This window comes from Heptranchias perlo, chromosome 30 (genome assembly GCF_035084215.1).
Source record: "Heptranchias perlo isolate sHepPer1 chromosome 30, sHepPer1.hap1, whole genome shotgun sequence".
In the NCBI taxonomy this organism is placed as follows: Eukaryota; Metazoa; Chordata; class Chondrichthyes; order Hexanchiformes; family Hexanchidae; genus Heptranchias; species Heptranchias perlo.
Genome location: NC_090354.1, coordinates 1,578,187 through 1,600,211, shown reverse-complemented (window position 1 = coordinate 1,600,211; position 22,025 = coordinate 1,578,187). Strand labels below are relative to the sequence as shown.

The window sequence follows — 22,025 nt, the reverse complement described above, 5'->3', positions numbered from 1 at the left end:
GAATATATTGGCATGGATTGAGAATTGGTTGACAGACAGGAAACAGAGAGTAGGAATAAACGGGTCTTTATCCAGGTGGCAGGCAGTGACTAGTGGGGTACTCCTCATCTCGGTTCTAAATAGCATACCCCGTATCCTGAGACTGCGACCTCTGGTTCTGGACTCCCCAGCCATCAGGAACATCCTCCCTGCATCTAGTCTGTCTAGTCCTGTTCGAATTTTATATGTTTCGATGAGATCACCTCTCATTCTTCTAAACTCTAGTGAATATAGGCCTAGTCGACCCAATCTCTCCTCATACGTCAGTCCTGCCATCCCAGGAATCAGCCTGGTAAACCTTTGTTGCACTCCCTCCATGGCAAGGACATCCTTCCTCAGATAAGGAGACCAAAACTGCACACAATACTCCAGATGTGGTCTCACCAAGGCCCTATATAACTGCAGTAAGACATCCCTGCTCCTGCACTCAAATCCTCTTGCAATGAAGGCCAACATACCATTCGCCTTCCGAACTGCTTGCTGCACCTGAATGCTCGCTTTCAGCGACTGGTGTACAAGGACACCCAGGTCTCGTTGCACCTCCCCTTTTCCCAATCTATCACCATTCAGATAATAATCTGCCTTTCTGTTTTTACAACCAAAGTGGATAACCTCACATTTATCCATGTTATACTGCATCTGCCATGTTCTTTCCCACTCACCCAACTTGTCTAAATCACATTGGAGCCTCTTTGCATCCTCCTCACAGCTCACATTCCACCCCAGCTTTGTGTCGCCTGCAAACTTGGAAATGTTACATTTAGTTCCCTCATCCAAATCATTGATCTATATTGTGAATAGCTGGGGCCCAAGCACTGATCCCTGCAGTACCCCACTAGTCACTGCCTGCCACCCGGAAAAAGACCCGTTTATTCCTACTCTCTGTTTCCTGTCTGTCAACCAATTCTCAATCCATGCCAGTATATTCCCCCCAATCCCATGTGCTTTAATTTTGCACACTAACCTCTTGTGTGGGACCTTATCAAAAGCCTTCTGAGAATCCAAATACGCCACATCCACTGGTTCTCCCCTATCTATTCTACTAGTTACATCCTCAAAAAACTCCAGTAGATTTCATAAACCTATGCTGACTTTGTCCAATCCCGTTAATCCCATGTGTTCTGTTGTCACATCTTTTATAATAGACTCTAGCATTTTCCCCACTACTGATGTTAGGCTAACTGGTCTGTAATTCCCTGTTTTTTCTCTCCCTCCTTTTTTAAATAGTGGGGTTACATTTGCCACCCTCCAATCTGTAGGAACTGTTCCAGAGTCTATAGAATTTTGGAAGATGATCACCAATGCATCCACTGTTTCCAGGGCCACTTCCTTTAGTACTCTGGGATGTAGATTATCAGGCCCTGGGGATTTGTCAGCCTTTAGCCCCATTAATTTCCCTAGCACTATTTTTTTACTAATACTGGTTTCCTTCAGTTCCTCCCTCTCACTAGACCCTTGGTTCCCTAACATTTCTGGCAGGTTATTTGTATCCTCCTTTGTGAAGACAGAACCAAAGTATGTGTTTAATTGTTCTGCCATTTCTTTGTTCCTCATTATAATTTCCCCCATTTCTGACTGTAAGGGACCTACATTTGTCTTCACTAATCTTTTTCTCTTGACATATTTATAGAAGCTTTTACAGTCAGTTTTTATGTTCCCTGCTAGTTTACTCTCATACTCTATTTTTCCCCTCTTATTCAATCTCTTTGTCCTCCTTTGCTGAATTCTGAACTGCTCCCAATCCTCAGGCTTGCCGCTTTTTCTGGCAATTTTATATGTCTCCTCTTTGGATCTAATACTATCCCTAATTTCTTTTGTAAGCCACGGTTGAGCCACCTTTCCTGTTTTATTTTTGCACCAGACAGGAATGAATAATTGTTGTAATTCCTGCACACGTTCTTTAAATATTAGCCATTGCCTATCCACCGTCATCCCTTTTAGTAAAGTTCCCCAATCTATCATAGCCAACTCGCACCTCATACTTTCGTAATTTCCTTTATTTAGATTCAGGACCCTAGTTTTGGATTGAACTACTTCACTCTCCATCTTAATAAGGAATTCTATCATGTTATGGTCTCCTCATCTCCCCCCAGCTTTTTTGCCAATTTTAAATAATTGGCAAAAAAGCCAGGGGGAGATGAGGAGAATTTTTTCTTTTTACGCAGCGAGTTGTGATGATCTGGAATGCGCTGCCTGAAAGGGCGGTGGAAGCAGATTCAATAATAACTTTCAAAAGGGTATTGGATAAATACTTGAAGGGGAAATATTTGCAGGGCAATGGGGAAAGAGCAGGGGAATGGGGCTAATTGAATAGCTCTTTCAAAGAGCCAGCACAGGCAAGATGGGCTGAATGGCCTCCTTCTGTGCAGTATCATTTTATGATATCGAGCAGAGGAATTCCTCCCCTCAGTGAGAGAAGATCTGACCAAGTTAGCGGCTTCAGTGGGCATGATGGGATTTACCTTCTGAGGAAAATATAAAAAGCCTCTGAACGGAGATTGAATAAAAGGGACAGTTTAAAAAGCCTCGACTTCCTTTTCACTACAGATTCCCGGAATGCAGAAATGTTCACCTGTCAACCCACACAGTCTTCAAAAGGAACAACGGTGCAGATTCCCTTCCAGGTGCAGGAACATCTGTATGCCAGTCCAGCCTCCAGCATCTCCACCTCTCTCCTGCAGGGCTCCCAGCCAATACAAATGCCTACATCAAGCGGCTACAGTGCCTCCAGCGCTGACTCCCTGCCAACTGCGCCTCAGCAATATGGCACCTTGCCCATATCCACAGGCATCCGGAGAGAACCTGCCAGTTCCTGCCTGTCAATATCTCCAGGCTCCAATAACCTGCTCAAGTCCTGCCATGCCCATCGCACCAGGCTCACAGACAGTGCAAACTCCTTACTCTCCACTTCTCCTGGGCGGGACACATTGGGAAGGTACAGTAGTTCATCTTTCTCTTTGACCAGGCAATCCCTGAGGGTGTTAAATGCTAATGGAAGTTGGATTAAATATTTAGCAATGAAATGAGACTGTGCTTTGTATTTTCTTTATCAGTTCTTATTTATTTTTTAGGTGTCAGCCGTGGCCCAGTGGGCAGCACTCTCACCTCTGAGTCAGAGGGTTGTGGGTTCAAATCCCACTCCAGAAACTTGAGTAGATAATCCAGGCTGACACTCCCAGTGCAGTACTGAGGGACATAAGAACATACGGAGCAGGAGTAGGCCATACTGCCCCTCACGCCTGCTCTGTCATTCAATCAGATAATGGCTGATCTTCAACCTCAACTCCACTTCCCTGCCTGATCCCCACATCCCTTGATTCTCCTAGAGTCCAAAAATCTATCTATCTCAGTGTCTCAGCATCCACAGCCCTCTGGGGTAGAGGATTCCAAAGATTCACAACCCTCTGAGTGAAGAAATTCCTCCTCATCTCAGTCCGAAAGGTCCGACCCCTTATCCTGAAACTATGCCCCCTAGTTCTAGACTCTTCAGCCATGGGAAACAACCTCTCAGCATCTACCCTATCAAGCCCCCTCATAATCTTATATATTTCAATGAGATCACCTCTCTCTTCTAAACTCCAGAGAGTATAGGCTCATTCTACTCAATCTCGCCTCATAGGACAACCCTCTCATCCCAGGAATCAATCTAGTGAACCTTCGTTGTACCGCCTCGAAGGCACATATATCCTATCTTAGGTAAGGAGACCAAAACTGTACACAGTACTCCAGGTGAGGTCTCACCAAAGCCCTGTACAATTGTAGTAAGACTTCCTTACTCTTGTACTCCAACCCCCTTGCAATAAGAGCCAACATGCCATTTGCTTTCCTAATTGCTTGCTGTACCTGCATACCAATAGTTTGTGTTTCTTGTATGAGGACACTCAAGTCTCTCTGAACACCAACATTTAATAGTTTCTCACCATTTAAAAAATATTCTGTTTTTTCATTCTTCCTACCAAAGTGAATAACCTCACATTTCCCCACATTATACTCCATCTGCCACCTTCTTGCCCACTCACTCAACACTCAATCTGTCTACATCCCTTTGCAGACTCTTTGTGTCCTCCTCACAGCTTACTTTCCCATCTAGCTTTGTATCGTCAGCAAACTTGGATACATTACACTCGGTCCCTTCATCTAAGTCATTAATATAGATTGTAAATAGCTGAGGCCCAAGCACTGATCCTTGCGGCACCCCACTAGTTACAGCCTGCCAACCTGAGAATGACCCATTTATCTCTACTCTCTGTTTTCTGTTTTCTGTCCATTAACCAATCCTCTATCCATGCTAATATATTACCCCAACCCCATGAGCCCTTACCTTGTGTAACAACCTTTTATGTGGCACCTTTTCTAATGCCTTTTGAAAATCTAAATATACGACATCCACTGGTTCCCCTTTATCAACCCTGCTAGTTACATCCTCAAAAAACTCTATAAATTTGTCAAACATTATTTCCCTTTCATAAAACCATGTTGACTCTGCCTAATCAGATTATGATTTTCTAAGTGCCCTGTTCCAATTCCTTAATAATGGATTCCAGAATTTTCCCAACGACTGATGCCAGGCTAACTGGTCTGCAGTTCACTGTTTTCTCCCTCCTTTCTTGAATAGCGGGGTTACATTTGCTACCTTCCAATCCACTGGGACCGTTCCAGAATCTAGAGAATTTTGGAAGATCACAACCAATGCATCCACTATCTCTGCAGCCACCTCTTTTAGAACCCCAGGATGTAGGCCATCAGGTCCAGGGGATTTATTGGCTTTTAGTCCCATTAGTTTGTCTAGTACTTTTTCTGTAGTGATATTAATTGTTTTAAGTTCCTCACTCTCATTTATCCCTTGATTCCCCACTATTTCTGGTATGCTTTTTGTGTTTTCTACTTTGAAGACAGATACAAAATATTTGTTTAACTTCTCTGTCATTTCCTTATTCCCCATTATAATTTCTCCTGTCTCAGCCTTTAGGGGACCAACGTTTACTTTTGCTACTCTCTTCCTTTTTACATACTTGTAGAAGCTCTTATAATCTGTTTTTATATTTCTTGCTAGTTTACTCTCTTATTCAATTTTCTACCTTTTTATCAATTTTTTATTTGTCCTTTGCTGGTTCCTAAAACTCTCCCAATCCTCAGGCTTATTACTGTTCTTGGCAACATTATAAGCCTCTTCTTTCAATCTAATTCTCTCCTTAACTTCTTTAGTTAGCCACGGGTGGATCACTTTTCCCGTGGAGTTTTTATTTCCCAGTCTACCCTTGACAACTCACCCCTCCTACCTCTGTAATTGGCTTTATTTATGTTTAAGACTCTAGTTTCTGACTTAAGTACGTTACTTTCAAACTTAATGTGAAATTCTATCATATTATGATTGCTCTTCCCCAGAGGTTCTTTTACTGTGAGATTATTAATTAACCCTGTCTCATTACACAATACAAGATCTAAAATAGCCTGTTCCCTGGTTGGTTCCATGACGTGTTGCTCTAGGAAACCGTCTTGAATACATTCCATGAACTCGTCCTCCAAACTACCTTTGCCAATTTGATTTGCCCAGTCTGTATGAAGATTAAAGTCCTCCATGATTGCTGCATTACCTTTGTTACAACTCCTGTTATTTCATGATTCATACTCTGTCCAATGATATAGCCGCTATTAGGGGGCCTATAAACTACTCCCACCAGTGTTTTCTGCCCCTTGTTATTTCTAATTTCCACCCAGACTGATTCTACTTCCCGATCTCCAGGAAATGCTGCACTGTCGGAGGTGCTGTCTTTTGGATGAGATGTTAAACCGAGGCCCTGTCTGCCCTCTCGGGGGATGTAACAGATCCCATGGCACTATTTCGAAGAAGAGCAGGGGAGTTCTCCCCGGTGTCCTGTCAATATTTATCCCTCAACCAACATCACTAAAACAGATGATCTGGTCATTATCACATTGCTGTTTGTGGGATCTTGCTGTGTGCAAATTGGCTGCTGTGTTTCCTACATCACAACAGTGACTACACTTCAAAAGCACTTCATTGGCTGTGAAACGCTTTGGGACATCCTGAATTCGTGAAAGGCGCTATATAAATGCAAATTCTTTCTTTTCTTTAGTTCCCACTCATTACTGAGCGATGACGGAGAAGCGGGAAGGATTTATGGGTCAGCTGGGAGCACATATGGATCATCCGGATCATTTGCGAACCTGCAGAGCCCTTACCTTGTCTCCCCCAGCTCGGTCAAGAGCTCACTCAGCGAACAACTACTCCATCAGACTTCTGGCCAACCTGAGTACTACCAGACCATGCCCCATCCCCGAGGGGCAACCAACCCCACCTCTCGCCACCCAACCTCCGGCAGCATGGGGGGCAGGGTAGTGCAGGTGCACCATGACAAAACAACGTACCAGATCAAAGAACATCCCAGCAGCTGCCCAGCTTCTGCCGCCAGTTCCTATTCTGATATCCCACTCCTCCTGGTGAACGGCAGCACTCAATACTTGGACCAAAACTCGCACAGGCCGAAAAATAAGAGACTCCAGTCCAGCTCGTCAAGTAATCTCAGCCTCCCCATCAATGCTTGCAGCAGCATTGGTTCCTCAAAAGCTTCAAGCACTACGTTCCTCGAAGGTAAGCCATTCAAAGTGTCTCTCCCTTATCGCTCCCTGTCCTTGCCGGCCTCCACTAGCCCATCACCCCACAAAGATTCATTTTAAAATACCAGTCCTTGTTTACACCTCCTCCAGCCCCGTGTCCCACTCCGACCCTCTGCTGCTCTGCATTTAGGAATCTGCTCTCTCCCGATCCCTTCACCTTCTACATCTCTCCCTCCCAATCCCTCCACCTTCTACATCTCTCCCTCCCGATCCCTCCACCTTCTACATCTCTCCCTCCCAATCCCTCCACCTTCTACATCTCTCCCTCCCGATCCCTCCACCTTCTACATCTCTCCCTCCCAATCCCTCCACCTTCTACATCTCTCCCTCCCGATCCCTCCACCTTCTACATCTCTCCCTCCCGATCCCTCCACCTTCTACATCTCCCCCTCCCGATCCCTTCACCTTCTACATCTCTCCCTCCCGATCCCTCACCTTCTAGATCTCCCCCTCCCGATCCCTTCACCTTCTACATCTCCCCCTCCCGATCCCTTCACCTTCTACATCTCTCCCTCCCAATCCCTCCACCTTCTACATCTCTCCCTCCCGATCCCTCCACCTTCTACATCTCCCCCTCCCGATCCCTTCACCTTCTACATCTCTCCCTCCCAATCCCTTCACCTTCTACATCTCTCCCTCCCGATCCCTTCACCTTCTACATCTCTCCCTCCCAATCCCTCCACCTTCTACATCTCTCCCTCCCGATCCCTTCACCTTCTACATCTCTCCCTCCCGATCCCTCCACCTTCTACATCTCTCCCTCCCAATCCCTCCACCTTCTACATCTCTCCCTCCCGATCCCTCCACCTTCTACATCTCTCCCTCCCGATCCCTCCACCTTCTACATCTCCCCCTCCCGATCCCTTCACCTTCTACATCTCTCCCTCCCGATCCCTCACCTTCTACATCTCCCCCTCCCGATCCCTTCACCTTCTACATCTCCCCCTCCCGATCCCTTCACCTTCTACATCTCTCCCTCCCAATCCCTCCACCTTCTACATCTCTCCCTCCCGATCCCTCCACCTTCTACATCTCCCCCTCCCGATCCCTTCACCTTCTACATCTCTCCCTCCCAATCCCTTCACCTTCTACATCTCTCCCTCCCGATCCCTTCACCTTCTACATCTCTCCCTCCCAATCCCTCCACCTTCTACATCTCTCCCTCCCGATCCCTTCACCTTCTACATCTCTCCCTCCCGATCCCTCCACCTTCTACATCTCTCCCTCCCAATCCCTCCACCTTCTACATCTCCCCCTCCCGATCCCTCACCTTCTACATCTCCCCCTCCCGATCCCTCACCTTCTACATCTCCCCCTCCCGATCCCTCACCTTCTACATCTCCCCCTCCCGATCCCTCACCTTCTACATCTCTCCCTCCCGATCCCTCCACCTTCTACATCTCTCCCTCCCGATCCCTCCACCTTCTACATCTCTCCCTCCCGATCCCTCCACCTTCTACATCTCTCCCTCCCAATCCCTCCACCTTCTACATCTCTCCCTCCCGATCCCTTCACCTTCTACATCTCTCCCTCCCAATCCCTCCACCTTCTACATCTCTCCCTCCCAATCCCTCCACCTTCTACATCTCTCCCTCCCAATCCCTCCACCTTCTACATCTCCCCCTCCCGATCCCTCACGTTCTACATCTCCCCCTCCCGATCCCTCACCTTCTACATCTCCCCCTCCCGATCCCTCACCTTCTACATCTCCCCCTCCCGATCCCTCACCTTCTACATCTCTCCCTCCCGATCCCTCCACCTTCTACATCTCTCCCTCCCGATCCCTCCACCTTCTACATCTCTCCCTCCCAATCCCTCCACCTTCTACATCTCCCCCTCCCGATCCCTCACCTTCTACATCTCACCCTCCCGATCCCTCACCTTCTACATCTCTCCCTCCCGATCCCTTCACCTTCTACATCTCTCCCTCCCAATCCCTTCACCTTCTACATCTCCCCCTCCCGATCCCTCACCTTCTACATCTCCCCCTCCCGATCCCTTCACCTTCTACATCTCCCCCTCCCGATCCCTTCACCTTCTACATCTCTCCCTCCCGATCCCTCCACCTTAAGAACATAAGAAATTGGAGCAGGAGTAGGCCAATCGGCCCCTCGAGCCTGCTCCGCCATTCAATAAGATCATGGCTGATCTGATCCCAACCACAAATCTAAAGAACACAAGAAGTCGGAGCAGGACCCGGCCACATAGCCCCTGGGCCCTCTCCGCCACCCACAGGGCATTAACGATCCGAACTCAGCTTCATGTCCAATTTCCTGCCCGCTCCCCGTAACCCCTAATTCCCTTTACTTCTAGGAAACTGTCTATTTCTGTTTTAAATTTATTTAATGATGTAGCTTCCACAGCTTCCTGGGGCAGCAAATTCCACAGACCTACCACCCTCTGAGTGAAGAAGTTTCTCCTCATCTCAGTTTTGAAAGAGCAGCCCCTTATTCTAAGATTATGCCCCCTAGTTCAAGTTTCACCCATCTTTGGGAACATCCTTACCGCATCCACCCGATCAAGCCCCTTCACAATCTTATATGTTTCAATAAGATCGCCTCTCATTCTTCTGAACTCCAATGAGTAGAGTCCCAATCTACTCAACCTCTCCTCATATGTCCGCCCCCTCATCCCCGGGATTAACCGAGTGAACCTTCTTTGTACTGCCTCGAGAGCAAGTATGTCTTTTCTTAAGTATGGAGACCAAAACTGTATGCAGTATTCCAGGTGCGGTCTCACCAATACCCTATATAACTGCAGCAATACCTCCTTGTTTTTATATTCTATCCCCCTAGCAATAAAAGCCAACATTCCGTTGGCTTTCTTGATCACCTGCTGCACCTGCATACCAACTTTTTGATTTTCTTGCACTAGGACCCCCAGATCCCTTTGTACTGCAGTACTTTCCAGTCTCTCGCCATTAAGAAAATAACTTGCTCTCTGATTTTTCCTGCCAAAGTGCATAATCTCACATTTTCCAATATTATATTGCATCTGCCAAATCTCCGCCCACTCACCCAGCCTGTCTATATCGCCTTGCAGGTTTTTTATGTCCTCCTCACTCTCTACTTTCCCTCCCATCTTTGTATCATCTGCAAATTTTGATATGTTGCACTCGGTCCCCTCCTTCTACATCTCTCCCTCCCGATCCCTTCACCTTCTACATCTCTCCCTCCCAATCCCTTCACCTTCTACATCTCTCCCTCCCGATCCCTCCACCTTCTACATCTCCCCCTCCCGATCCCTCACCTTCTACATCTCCCCCTCCCGATCCCTTCACCTTCTACATCTCTCCCTCCCAATCCCTTCACCTTCTACATCTCTCCCTCCCGATCCCTTCACCTTCTACATCTCCCCCTCCCGATCCCTCACCTTCTACATCTCTCCCTCCCGATCCCTTCACCTTCTACATCTCTCCCTCCCGATCCCTTCACCTTCTACATCTCTCCCTCCCGATCCCTTCACCTTCTACATCTCTCCCTCCCGATCCCTTCACCTTCTACATCTCTCCCTCCCGATCCCTTCACCTTCTACATCTCTCCCTCCCGATCCCTTCACCTTCTACATCTCTCCCTCCCGATCCCTTCACCTTCTACATCTCTCCCTCCCGATCCCTCCACCTTCTACATCTCTCCCTCCCGATCCCTCCACCTTCTACATCTCTCCCTCCCGATCCCTCACCTTCTACATCTCCCCCTCCCGATCCCTCCACCTTCTACATCTCTCCCTCCCAATCCCTTCACCTTCTACATCTCCCCCTCCCAATCCCTCCACCTTCTACATCTCTCCCTCCCAATCCCTTCACCTTCTACATCTCCCCCTCCCAATCCCTCCACCTTCTACATCTCTCCCTCCCGATCCCTTCACCTTCTACATCTCCCCCTCCCGATCCCTTCACCTTCTACATCTCCCCCTCCCGATCCCTCCACCTTCTACATCTCTCCCTCCCGATCCCTTCACCTTCTACATCTCCCCCTCCTGATCCCTCACCTTCTACATCTCTCCCTCCCGATCCCTCCACCTTCTACATCTCCCCCTCCCGATCCCTCACCTTCTACATCTCCCCCTCCCGATCCCTTCACCTTCTACATCTCCCCCTCCCGATCCCTCACCTTCTACATCTCTCCCTCCCGATCCCTCCACCTTCTACATCTCCCCCTCCCGATCCCTCCACCTTCTACATCTCTCCCTCCCGATCCCTTCACCTTCTACATCTCTCCCTCCCAATCCCTTCACCTTCTACATCTCCCCCTCCCGATCCCTCACCTTCTACATCTCTCCCTCCCGATCCCTCCACCTTCTACATCTCCCCCTCCCGATCCCTCACCTTCTACATCTCCCCCTCCCGATCCCTTCACCTTCTACATCTCCCCCTCCCGATCCCTCACCTTCTACATCTCTCCCTCCCAATCCCTTCACCTTCTACATCTCCCCCTCCCGATCCCTCCACCTTCTACATCTCCCCCTCCCGATCCCTCCACCTTCTACATCTCCCCCTCCCGATCCCTCCACCTTCTACATCTCCCCCTCCCGATCCCTCACCTTCTACATCTCTCCCTCCCGATCCCTTCACCTTCTACATCTCCCCCTCCCGATCCCTTCACCTTCTACATCTCCCCCTCCCGATCCCTCCACCTTCTACATCTCCCCCTCCCGATCCCTCACCTTCTACATCTCTCCCTCCCGATCCCTCCACCTTCTACATCTCTCCCTCCCGATCCCTTCACCTTCTACATCTCCCCCTCCCTATCCCTTCACCTTCTACATCTCTCCCTCCCGATCCCTTCACCTTCTACATCTCCCCCTCCCAATCCCTTCACCTTCTACATCTCTCCCTCCCGATCCCTTCACCTTCTACATCTCTCCCTCCCGATCCCTCCACCTTCTACATCTCTCCCTCCCGATCCCTTCACCTTCTACATCTCCCCCTCCCGATTCCTTCACCTTCTACATCTCCCCCTCCCGATCCCTTCACCTTCTACATCTCTCCCTCCCGATCCCTTCACCTTCTACATCTCTCCCTCCCGATCCCTCCACCTTCTACATCTCCCCCTCCCGATCCCTCACCTTCTACATCTCTCCCTCCCGATCCCTCCACCTTCTACATCTCTCCCTCCCGATCCCTCACCTTCTACATCTCCCCCTCCCGATCCCTTCACCTTCTACATCTCCCCCTCCCGATCCCTCACCTTCTACATCTCTCCCTCCCGATCCCTCCACCTTCTACATCTCTCCCTCCCGATCCCTCACCTTCTACATCTCCCCCTCCCGATCCCTTCACCTTCTACATCTCCCCCTCCCGATCCCTCACCTTCTACATCTCTCCCACCTTCAAAAATCTCTTTAAAACCTATTTCTTGGACCACACCTTTAGTCATCTCCCTAAGCTTGTCCCTCTTACTACTCAGTGCCTAATCTATCCCTTTGGGAAACAACGCGGGGTACTTTGCTGTATTAAAGTCTTTATGATTACAAGTTCTCGATGCTGTCAGATGTTAGTGCTAATGATGGTGATACTGATGATGATGGTGATGATATTGATGATGGTGATATTGATGATGATATTGATGGTCATGATGTGGAGATGCCGGTGATGGACTGGGGTGGACAAATGTAAGGAGTTGCACAACACCAGGTTATAGTCCAACAGTTTTATATGAAATCACAAGCTTTCGGAGCTCCACTTCACCTGACGAAGGAGGTAAGCTCCAAAAGCTTGTGATTTCAAATAAAGCTGTTGGATTATAACCTGGTGTTGTGCGACTCCTTACATTGATGGTGATATTGATGGTGATATTGATGGTGATATTGATGGTGATATTGATGGTGATATTGATGATGATGGTGATGATATTGATGGTGATATTGATGATGATATTGATGGTGATATTGATGGTGATATTGATGATGATGGTGATGATATTGATGGTGATATTGATGGTGATATTGATGGTGATGATGATATTGATGGTGATATTGATGGTGATGATGATATTGATGGTGATATTGATGATGATGGTGATGATATTGATGGTGATATTGATGGTGATATTGATGGTGATGATGATATTGATGGTGATATTGATGATGATGGTGATGATATTGATGGTGATGTTGATGGTGATGTTTTTGATGTTGATGTTGTGTTTGGTGTTAAAGCTGTTCGTGATGACGACACACACACATTTGTGCAACTCCCCCAATCCGTTATTAACCCAAACCTCTCTAATGTGTTTTGTTCCTCCTCTCTTACAGATCTCCCATGTGATGCACAACCTACAGTTAAATTTGTACAAGACACAACCAAATATTGGTACAAACCAAATATGAGGAGGGATCAAGGTGAGGCTCAGTGCCATTAGTGGTTCTGTGACAATCAGTCCAGGCCCTATCTCGCACTGACAGTTAATTGTTCTGAAATCATTCTGCACTGCATCAGATACAACTGTTTAAATTTTCCAAACAATTTAACCTAATCCACGATGCCTCTTATGGGCCAGAGAAACTCTGTGTGTTAATAATTGCGACCGCCAACTCCTGCAGAGTCTCAGTGAGTAAGTGTCCAGCCCAAATACAGTACTGTATCATTCAGGAAGGCCGAGGTTCCATCCCCAGTCTGTGTTTAGTTTGCTGAGCTTAGCGTGGATGGCAGGAGGGGTGCTGCAATTTGCATTTGGGACCCTGACATAGGGAGCAGAAAATTAACCCAGAATGCTGCTCCTGCTCTCTGGAGACTGCTGCTGGAAGATGCACATGTACGGACATCGGGTAAGAACACGATTAGACTCAGCCGTGATGCTCCCCATAGTTGGATAGCCTGACAAAACTCATTACCTAGACTCCTATGTGAAGAAAGCCTCTAAAGAACAGTACCCCAGTTTTTGTCAACCCCATCCAGAGAATAAAGGTGAAAACTGGTTTTTAAAAAAACAAAGAATGTCGGAAATCCCTACATTACCACAGTGACTACACTTCAAAAATACTTACAGGAAACGCTGGAGAAGCTCAGCAAGTCGGGCAAATCTGTGGAGAAAGAAACAGAGTTAATGTTTCAGGTCGAAGAGCTTTTTCCAGTTCTGACGAAAGGTCTTCGACCTGAAACATTAACTCTGTTTCTTTCTCCACAGAAGCTGCCTGACTCGCTGAGCTTCTCCAGCATTTTCTGTTTTTATTTCAGATTTCCAGCATCCGCAGTATTTTGCTTCAAAAGTAATTCACTGGCTGCGAAGCGCTTTGGGACGTCCTGAGGTGGTGAAAGGCGCTATGGGAATGCACGTTCTTCCTTCATTTATTGTACAGAAATAAGTTCTGTTTCAATCTTTTACAGCCATCGAGATGTTGAAAGACAAGGAACCGGGTTCATTCATTATAAGAGAGAGCTCCACATATGTTGGCTCATTTGGATTGGCCTTGAAAGTACCTTCATCAAGCCTAGGAAATCCCGAGAAGAAGACAGGTACGTACATCGTATATTATAACAGGGTGTATGTACATCGTATATTATAACAGGGCGTATGTACATCGTATATTATAACAGGGCGTATGTACATCGTATATTATAACAGGGCGTATGTACATCGTATATTATAACAGGGCGTATGTACATCGTATATTATAACAGGGCGTATGTACATCGTATATTATAACAGGGCGTATGTACATCGTATATTATAACAGGGCGTATGTACATCGTATATTATAACAGGGCGTATGTACATCGTATATTATAACAGGGCGTATGTACACTGTATGTTATAATAGGAGAGGTGTGTGTTATATATTGTAATATTGATGTGTGCTATATATTATAATAGTAAAGGTTAGGTGTGTGTTAAATATTATTATATCACTGATATATAACATAACAGGTGTGATACAGATAGAAAGATAGAAAGAGAAAGAAAGAAAGAAGTGGGATTATGTTCCATTCCTCGACCAGTGTTATCACCACCAGGGTTGTATTTAGTGCCTTTGAGAGCATGTATTTGTAACTAAACTGCAGGTACATCGATCATTGAAGTGTCATGAACAGGTGCAGAAAATAATCAAGAAGGCTAATGGAATGCTGGCCTGTATATCTGGAGGACTAGAGTACAAGGGGGCAGAAGTTATGCTGCAGCTATACAAAACCCTGGTTAGACCGCACCTGGAGTACTGTGAGCAGTTCTGGGCACCGCACCTTCGGAAGGACATATTGGCCTTGGAGGGAGTGCAGCGTAGGTTTACTAGAATGATACCCGGACTTCAAGGGTTAAGTTACGAGGAGAGATTACACAAATTGGGGTTGTATTCTCTGGAGTTTCGAAGGTTAAGGGGTGATCTGATCGAAGTTTATAAGATATTAAGGGGAACAGATAGGGTGGATAGAGAGAAACTATTTCCGCTGGTTGGGGATTTTAGGAGTAGGGGGCACAGTCTAAAAATTAGAGCCAGACCTTTCAGGAGTGAGATTAGAAAACATTTCTACACACAAAGGGTGGTAGAAATTTGGAACTCTCTTCCGCAAATGGCAATTGATACTAGTTCAATTGCTAAATTTAAATCTGAGACAGATAGCTTTTTGGCAACCAAAGGTATTAAGAGATATGGGCCAAAGGCAGGTATATGGAGTTAGATCACAGATCAGCCATGATTTTATCAAATGGCGGAGCAGGCACGAGGGGCTGAATGGCCTGCTCCTGTTCCTATCTTTCTATGTTCCTTTTGTCTGCCTTGAAAAGGGAGTTTCTAAAATAACTGAGTGTGTTGCTACAGTGGGCAGGCAGTGATAACTTGGAGGGACAGTAAGATCCCTTGTCTATCTCACCGATGGTTGGGGTGGTTACCTGAGGTATTAATAGGCATACCAACCGCTCGCTCCCGGTTTGGAGCCTCACCTGCTGGGAGCACACATCAGAAAATTTGAGTGTGCACAGCCAATTAAAATTCAACGGACGGAAAATTATGAGCCGAGGAACACTCCCTGATATCTGCTCTCAGCGGATGCGATTCCTCGCTGGGAGTGAGCAGGCAGAAAATGTATCCTCCTGTCGGATTCGGGGGGGTGGATGGTGAATATGAAATCACCGGTCAGAGTATCACCAACTGAGAGAGAGAGAGAGAGAGAGAGACAGGATCCTCATTCTGTCCTGGGACACTCTGAGCAGAGCTGGGCCAGGGAGAGGGAATCTTCTGCTTCCATATTGGCAGAAGCCAGGATCAGATTCCCTGTTCATGGTCTCAACTTGGGGAGTGTGCGGTGCAATGGGAATAGTTCATACAAAGGAGAGGATTACAGATAGATAGATAGACAGATAGATAAATAGACAGACAGTTACATGGATAAACAGATATTAGGATGATAGCCAGCTAATTCGATATATTTAGATAGATTTATGGCAGATGTACAGACAGAGTGAAAATGATTCTTTATCCCCCTGTTTCTAATTCTCTTGCTCCCTTTTTAAGGAGATTCTCCCATTGAGTTGGTCCGACATTTCCTGATTGAATTCTCCCCAAAAGGAGTGTGCCTGAAGGGATCCCCCCAGGAGCCATTCTTTGGTAAGGGACGTTAAGCAGATTCCAGTGAGTGGAAATACTGCAGCACTTAGAGTGACACAGTGACCGTTCATCACCGTGGACCAGGGACCACCGTCTGACCCACAGCTCGAACCACCACTCACCTCTTCTTACATGTTGACCTCACATTGCACTCAAACCTGAAACGTATCTAATGGGACCTGCTGTGTGTGTGAGTACGAATGTGGGTATATCTGTATCTGTGTGTGTATCTGTATCTGTGTTTGTGTATATCTGTGTGTGTGTGAACGTGTGTGTTTGTGAAAGTGTGTGTGTGTGTGTGAGAGTGTGTGTGAGAGTGTGTGTGAGAGTGTGTGTGTGAGAGTGTGTGTGAGAGTGAGTGTGTGTGTGTGAGAGTGTGTGTGTGTGTGTGAGTGTGTGAGAGTGAGTGTGAGTGTGTGTGTGTGAGAGTGTGTGTGTGTGAGAGTGAGTGTGAGTGAGTGTGTGTGAGAGTGAGTGTGTGTGTGTGTGTGAGAGTGTATGTGTGAGAGTGTGTGAGAGTGTGTGTGTGAGAATGTGTGTGTGTGTGTGTGAGAGTGTGTGTGTGAGAGTGTATGTGTGAGAGTGTGTGTGTGAGAATGTGTGTGTGTGTGTGTGAGAGTGTGTGTGTGAGAATGTGTGTGTGTGTGTGTGAGAGTGTGTGTGTGAGAGTGTATGTGTGAGAGTGTGTGTGTGAGAGTGTGTGTGTGTGTGTGTGTGAGTGAGTGTGAGTGTGTGTGAGAGTGTGAGAGTGTGTGTGTGTGAGAGTGAGTGAGTGTGTGTGAGAGTGAGCGTGTGAGTGTGTGTGAGAGTGTATGTGTGAGAGTGTGTGTGTGAGAGTGTGTGTGTGTGTGTGTGTGAGTGAGTGTGTATTTGTGTGGGAGTTTGGAGTAGGAGGTCTGACCCAGATCAGCAGGAGTGGAATCCTAAACATCACCTCCCTTCATCTCACAGCTTTTCCAACCTAATTTGGAGCTCGGATGTTCCTCGGTGTGTGAAGAATCCTTGAGTTACTCCCATCAGCCGGGGCTCCGTGGCCGGTCTCTCTCCTCGGGGTCAGGGATTGTGGGTTCCAGCCCCATTGCCAGAACTAGACCACATAATCTCAGCCGACACTTCAGAGGGTGTCAGAGGTGCTATCATATCAGATGAGACATTAAACCAAGGTTCCTGACAGCCTTACCCTGGCTGTGTAAAATAGCTGCTGTGTTTGTCCATGTAAACAGTTACTGTACTTCAAAGTGATTTATGTGAAATATTTGAGAGGCACGAGGCGATGTGATCGATATACAAGCCTTCCTTTCATTCACTGACTGAATTCCAGCCTGTGATTCACTTTCAAAATTAATATAAAAATGCTTATGGTCATAGTCCAGACTGAGCAGGATTTGGCGACACTGGAACGGAAGGTGATGAAACACATACTGTTGTACAGGATGTGCTGTTTCCATGGTGACCATCAGATTAAATTGTGTTGAGGTCTCCGATAATAATTTAGATTTATAAGTGTCCTGGGGCCAATATTTATCCCCCACCCAACATCACTAAAACAGATGATCTGGTCGTTATCACATTGCTGTTTGTGGGATCTTGCTGTGCGCAAATTGGCTGCCTCGTCTCCTACATTACAACAGTGACCACACTTCAAAAGTCCTGTAAAACGCTCTGGGACATCCTGAGGTTGTGAAAGGCGCTATATAAATGCAAGTCTGTCTTTCCTTTCTGTTTAAGTTGGACTTTTATGTTTGAATTATTATATTAGTTGTGCCTCCTCGATCGAGGGAGCCATCGAATGTTCTCTGCTGTCGACACGCTGTCACTCCTTATTGGATTAATTTTAAAAAGTCTCGTTCAGCAGGAGGCTGGTGCACTATGGGACACTGAGCGGCTCCTGGTTAGCACACTCGGAAATGAGTGTAACAGTGAAAAAACGTGCCAACGAGCGCACCGGACAATAGTGAACCTGTACTAACCGTGAGGCCTTTGTTCTGTTTGTGTAACAGGGAGTCTGTCTGCACTAGTGTACCAGCATTCCATCACCAACATGAGCTTACCCTGCAAACTCAGCTTACCCAGGAAAGGTGAGTCACCTCAGCACCAAATCAGCAAAATCACCAAAGGTGGCGTCGTCAGGGGCAACAGAGGGGTCAGGGTCAGGGCCAGGGTCGAGGTGAGGTCTGGGCCGGGGTCGAGGTGAGGTCAGGGCCGGGGTCGGGGCCGAGGTCGAGGTGGGGGTCAAGGCCAGGGTGGGGTAAGGGGTTAGGGCCTATCTGCTGAGAGCTGCTTCACAGCTGATGGAAGTTCAACAAAGACCCAACCAACCCCAATAATTACTGACCCTTCATCACCAGACGCAGAAGGAATTGGATGTGTTTCATCACTGAAATGTCTGGACAACCTGCTCACCCACAGGATTGTTTGGCCGACAGTAACACCCCTCCCTCACACTGGCCATTTGATGTGTGTTGACTGTTCAGTCAAAGAACTGATTCTCGCCTCTGACCTGATTGGCTTCACCCCATGACCTGACCAACCTGATTGTACTAGAAGCCTTTCACCAGGGCGCTGGAATTTGCATATTGGGCTCAGAGGAGCAGCGTCCTGATTCATGCCCGCCGTACTCACACAGAGAGTTACTGACCAGTGCGCTATCACTGAGGTCATAGGAGTGGGATGTGTCCTCAGGTAGAGGACAAGAAAACCAAAGGGCCAATCCATGCCTGGACTATGGTCAATCACGTCCAACCAGCCAGAGGCCTCCGAGGAAACATCAACCCTGGTCTCACACCCAGAGTCAGTGGGAAGTTTCAGGGTGGGGGGCCGCTGGGAGGGAGGGGCTGTTCAGTGTGAAGGAAGAAGGGAGGAAGGGAATCAATAAATAAATGACCAGAAAAAGCATCTAGCCTTTTTTCAGTGAAAGGTCCCTCTCCTTCTGTGTTCCTTGACACACTGATTGTGTATTTTGCAGAATATTTCAGTGAAGAAAGCAGTCCCGACTCGATGGACATCACTGAGCCGCCTCTGAGAAAGCAAGGTGCAGATTAATATAATCCATACCCTAGAACTCTGTCAACACCAATGGATAAAAATCAGCGATGGGGAGCGTGAGAGGCTGTCGGGAATAAACCCACACATCGGGACTCTGGGGCGTTGGTGTAAAATGGGTGATCTGGGATCAGACCCCTGCCCCCGTTATACAACAGAAATCAGGAGCGATGTAGAACAGGTGTCTGAAACGATATTGCCTGATCTACACTATCGCCCAAAGTCAGACTGACCCTCACTGTCCGTTTCTAAGATAGCGATAAGATACGAGCTTTCTCAAACTTTATACGGAAGCTTTATGAGGCATTAAAAACACCAATTCCTTGGAATGACAATGTGCGACGCTGTTATTGAAAGTGTTTGGGGAATTTCCTGAGACCCCTCTCCCTATTTGATGAAGGTGTGACGGTTTTCTTCACAAAGGTGGGACGGGGAATAGTTACTGTGACAGCTGTGGAATGGCCCCATTCTATCAACACTATCTGCGATAAATATAAGATAACATCGTCACTATGGTAACAGTAGAGGCCACACTGGGATAGTTTTGCTCCCCCCCCCTTCCCCCATTCCTTACATTCAGTAAATCTATTGCTCTCCCAGATACCCCCACTGGTTTCTACAGAGGAAGCTGTGACTAGTTCCCTGGAAAACTGCATCTTTCCCAAATTGTTCCTTCCGCATCTTTCGGATGAGCCGTTAAACCGAGGCCCTGTCTCCCTCTCAGGTGGACGGAAAAGATCCCACGGCCACTATTTCAAAGAGTTCTCCCCGGTGCCCTGGGCCAATATTTGTCCCTCAACACTGAAACAGATGATCTGGTCATTATCACATTGCTGTTTGTGGGATCTTGCTGTGCGCAAATTGGCTGCCGCGTTTCCTACATTAAAACAGTGACTACACTTCAAAAATACTTCATTGGCTGTGAAGTGCTTTTGAGGTCATGAAAGGCGCTGTAGAAATGCAAATAATTTCATTTTATATGAAGAGTCCCTCTGAAAGGAGACTGTTAACGAGCTGTTATTCCTTTCTCAGTGTGTAAGGTTCTGTATTTGAACTCTGTGACCATGGAGTCTCTGACGGGACCACAGGCCGTCCTCAGAGCAGCCTCCATCACCCTGGAACAGCAGCCGCGGCCTGGAGCCATCATTGTCCAGTTTAAAGTGTCCGAACGAGGCGTCACGCTCACAGACAGCAAGAGGAAGTAAGGAGCCGAGGCCCCCACCTCTTCGATTAATGTCACCGCGAGTTGGGGGCTCCTGGCCTCAGGAGGCTTCGAACAGAATCTTAAGCCCCGATAATAACTCGGGGGGGTGGGGGGGGGGGGCGGAGGGGCGGAGGTCATTGTGTGGGGGGGGGCGGGCGCTGCGTGTGGGGGGGTGAGTGTTGTTTGGGGGGTGAGTGTTGTTTGGGGGGAGAGTGTTGTTTGGGGGGTGAGTGTTGTTTGGGGGGGTGAGTGTTGTTTGGGGGGTGAGTGTTGTTTGGGGGGTGAGTGTTGTTTGGGGGGTGAGTGTTGTTTGGGGGGTGAGTGTTGTTTGGGGGGTGAGTGTTGTTTGGGGGGGTGAGTGTTGTTTGGGGGGGTGAGTGTTGTTTGGGGGGTGAGTGTTGTTTGGGGGGGTGAGTGTTGTTCGGGGGGGGAGTGTTGTTTGGGGGGGTGAGTGTTGTTTGGGGGGGGTGAGTGTTGTTTGGGGGGGTGAGTGTTGTTCGGGGGGGTGAGTGTTGTTTGGGGGGGTGAGTGTTGTTTGGGGGGGTGAGTGTTGTTTGGGGGGTGAGTGTTGTTCGGGGGGGTGAGTGTTGTTTGGGGGGGAGAGTGTTGTTTGGGGGGGAGAGTGTTGTTTGGGGGGTGAGTGTTGTTTGGGGGGTGAGTGTTGTTTGGGGGGGTGAGTGTTGTTTGGGGGGGTGAGTGTTGTTTGGGGGGTGAGTGTTGTTTGGGGGGTGAGTGTTGTTTGGGGGGGTGAGTGTTGTTTGGGGGGTGAGTGTTGTTTGGGGGGTGAGTGTTGTTTGGGGGGGTGAGTGTTGTTTGGGGGGGTGAGTGTTGTTTGGGGGGGTGAGTGTTGTTTGGGGGGTGAGTGTTGTTTGGGGGGTGAGTGTTGTTTGGGGGGTGAGTGTTGTTTGGGGGGGAGAGTGTTGTTTGGGGGGGGGTGAGTGTTGTTTGGGGGGGTGAGTGTTGTTCGGGGGGGGTGAGTGTTGTTTGGGGGGGCGGCGGCCTCTATCTCGACCCCAATCCGATTCGCCCCAGATTTCCCGGGGGGAGGGGGGGCACTGAGTGTGACTCAGGCGGCCTGGGGTTAAAATCGGGTCGGGGATCCGACCCAACTTTTGAGTATTTCTGAGGCTCTCGCCCAAGGGTCATAGCAGGAGGAGGCCATTCAGCCCCTCGAGCCTATTCCGTCGTTCAATGAGACCATGGGTGATCTGTATCTTAACTCCATCTACCTGCCTTGGTTCCGTCACCGTTAATACCTCTGCCCAACAAAAATCTATCGATCTCAGTTTTTAAATTTTGAATTGAGCAGTGGCCCACAGACTCCCAGAGCCTGACCACCCCTTGCTTTCCCAGCCCAGTGGGTCGGACTTTGGTCTCTTAAGACAGAGATTGTTGAGTCAAGTCCCACCTGAAAGGGGTGCAATTGAGTTTTGGGGTTTAAATCCCAGGGGACACAAGTCAGGAGAAAGGGGGGAAATGAGGAGGACATTTTTGACCCAGAGTCACAGGGGGTGATATTGGTTTTGGACGGTAGTCAGTGGAAGAGGAAACCATGGCAGGGTGT

General features: G+C 48.0%; 1 protein-coding gene across 2 annotated transcripts in view; it reads left to right on the top strand.

The window, feature by feature from the left end:
* Positions 1–22,025, top strand: part of LOC137300224 (tensin-4-like) — a 56,402-nt gene that overhangs the window by 24,034 nt on the left and 10,343 nt on the right. For both annotated transcript variants that reach the window (XM_067969322.1, XM_067969321.1), the window contains exons 5-12: positions 2,587–2,974; positions 6,135–6,649; positions 12,931–13,017; positions 14,003–14,131; positions 16,123–16,215; positions 18,216–18,293; positions 19,181–19,246; positions 20,290–20,458. In XM_067969322.1, coding sequence (XP_067825423.1) covers positions 2,587–2,974; positions 6,135–6,649; positions 12,931–13,017; positions 14,003–14,131; positions 16,123–16,215; positions 18,216–18,293; positions 19,181–19,246; positions 20,290–20,458 — 1,525 coding nt within the window. The remainder of the gene's footprint in view (positions 1–2,586; positions 2,975–6,134; positions 6,650–12,930; positions 13,018–14,002; positions 14,132–16,122; positions 16,216–18,215; positions 18,294–19,180; positions 19,247–20,289; positions 20,459–22,025) is intronic.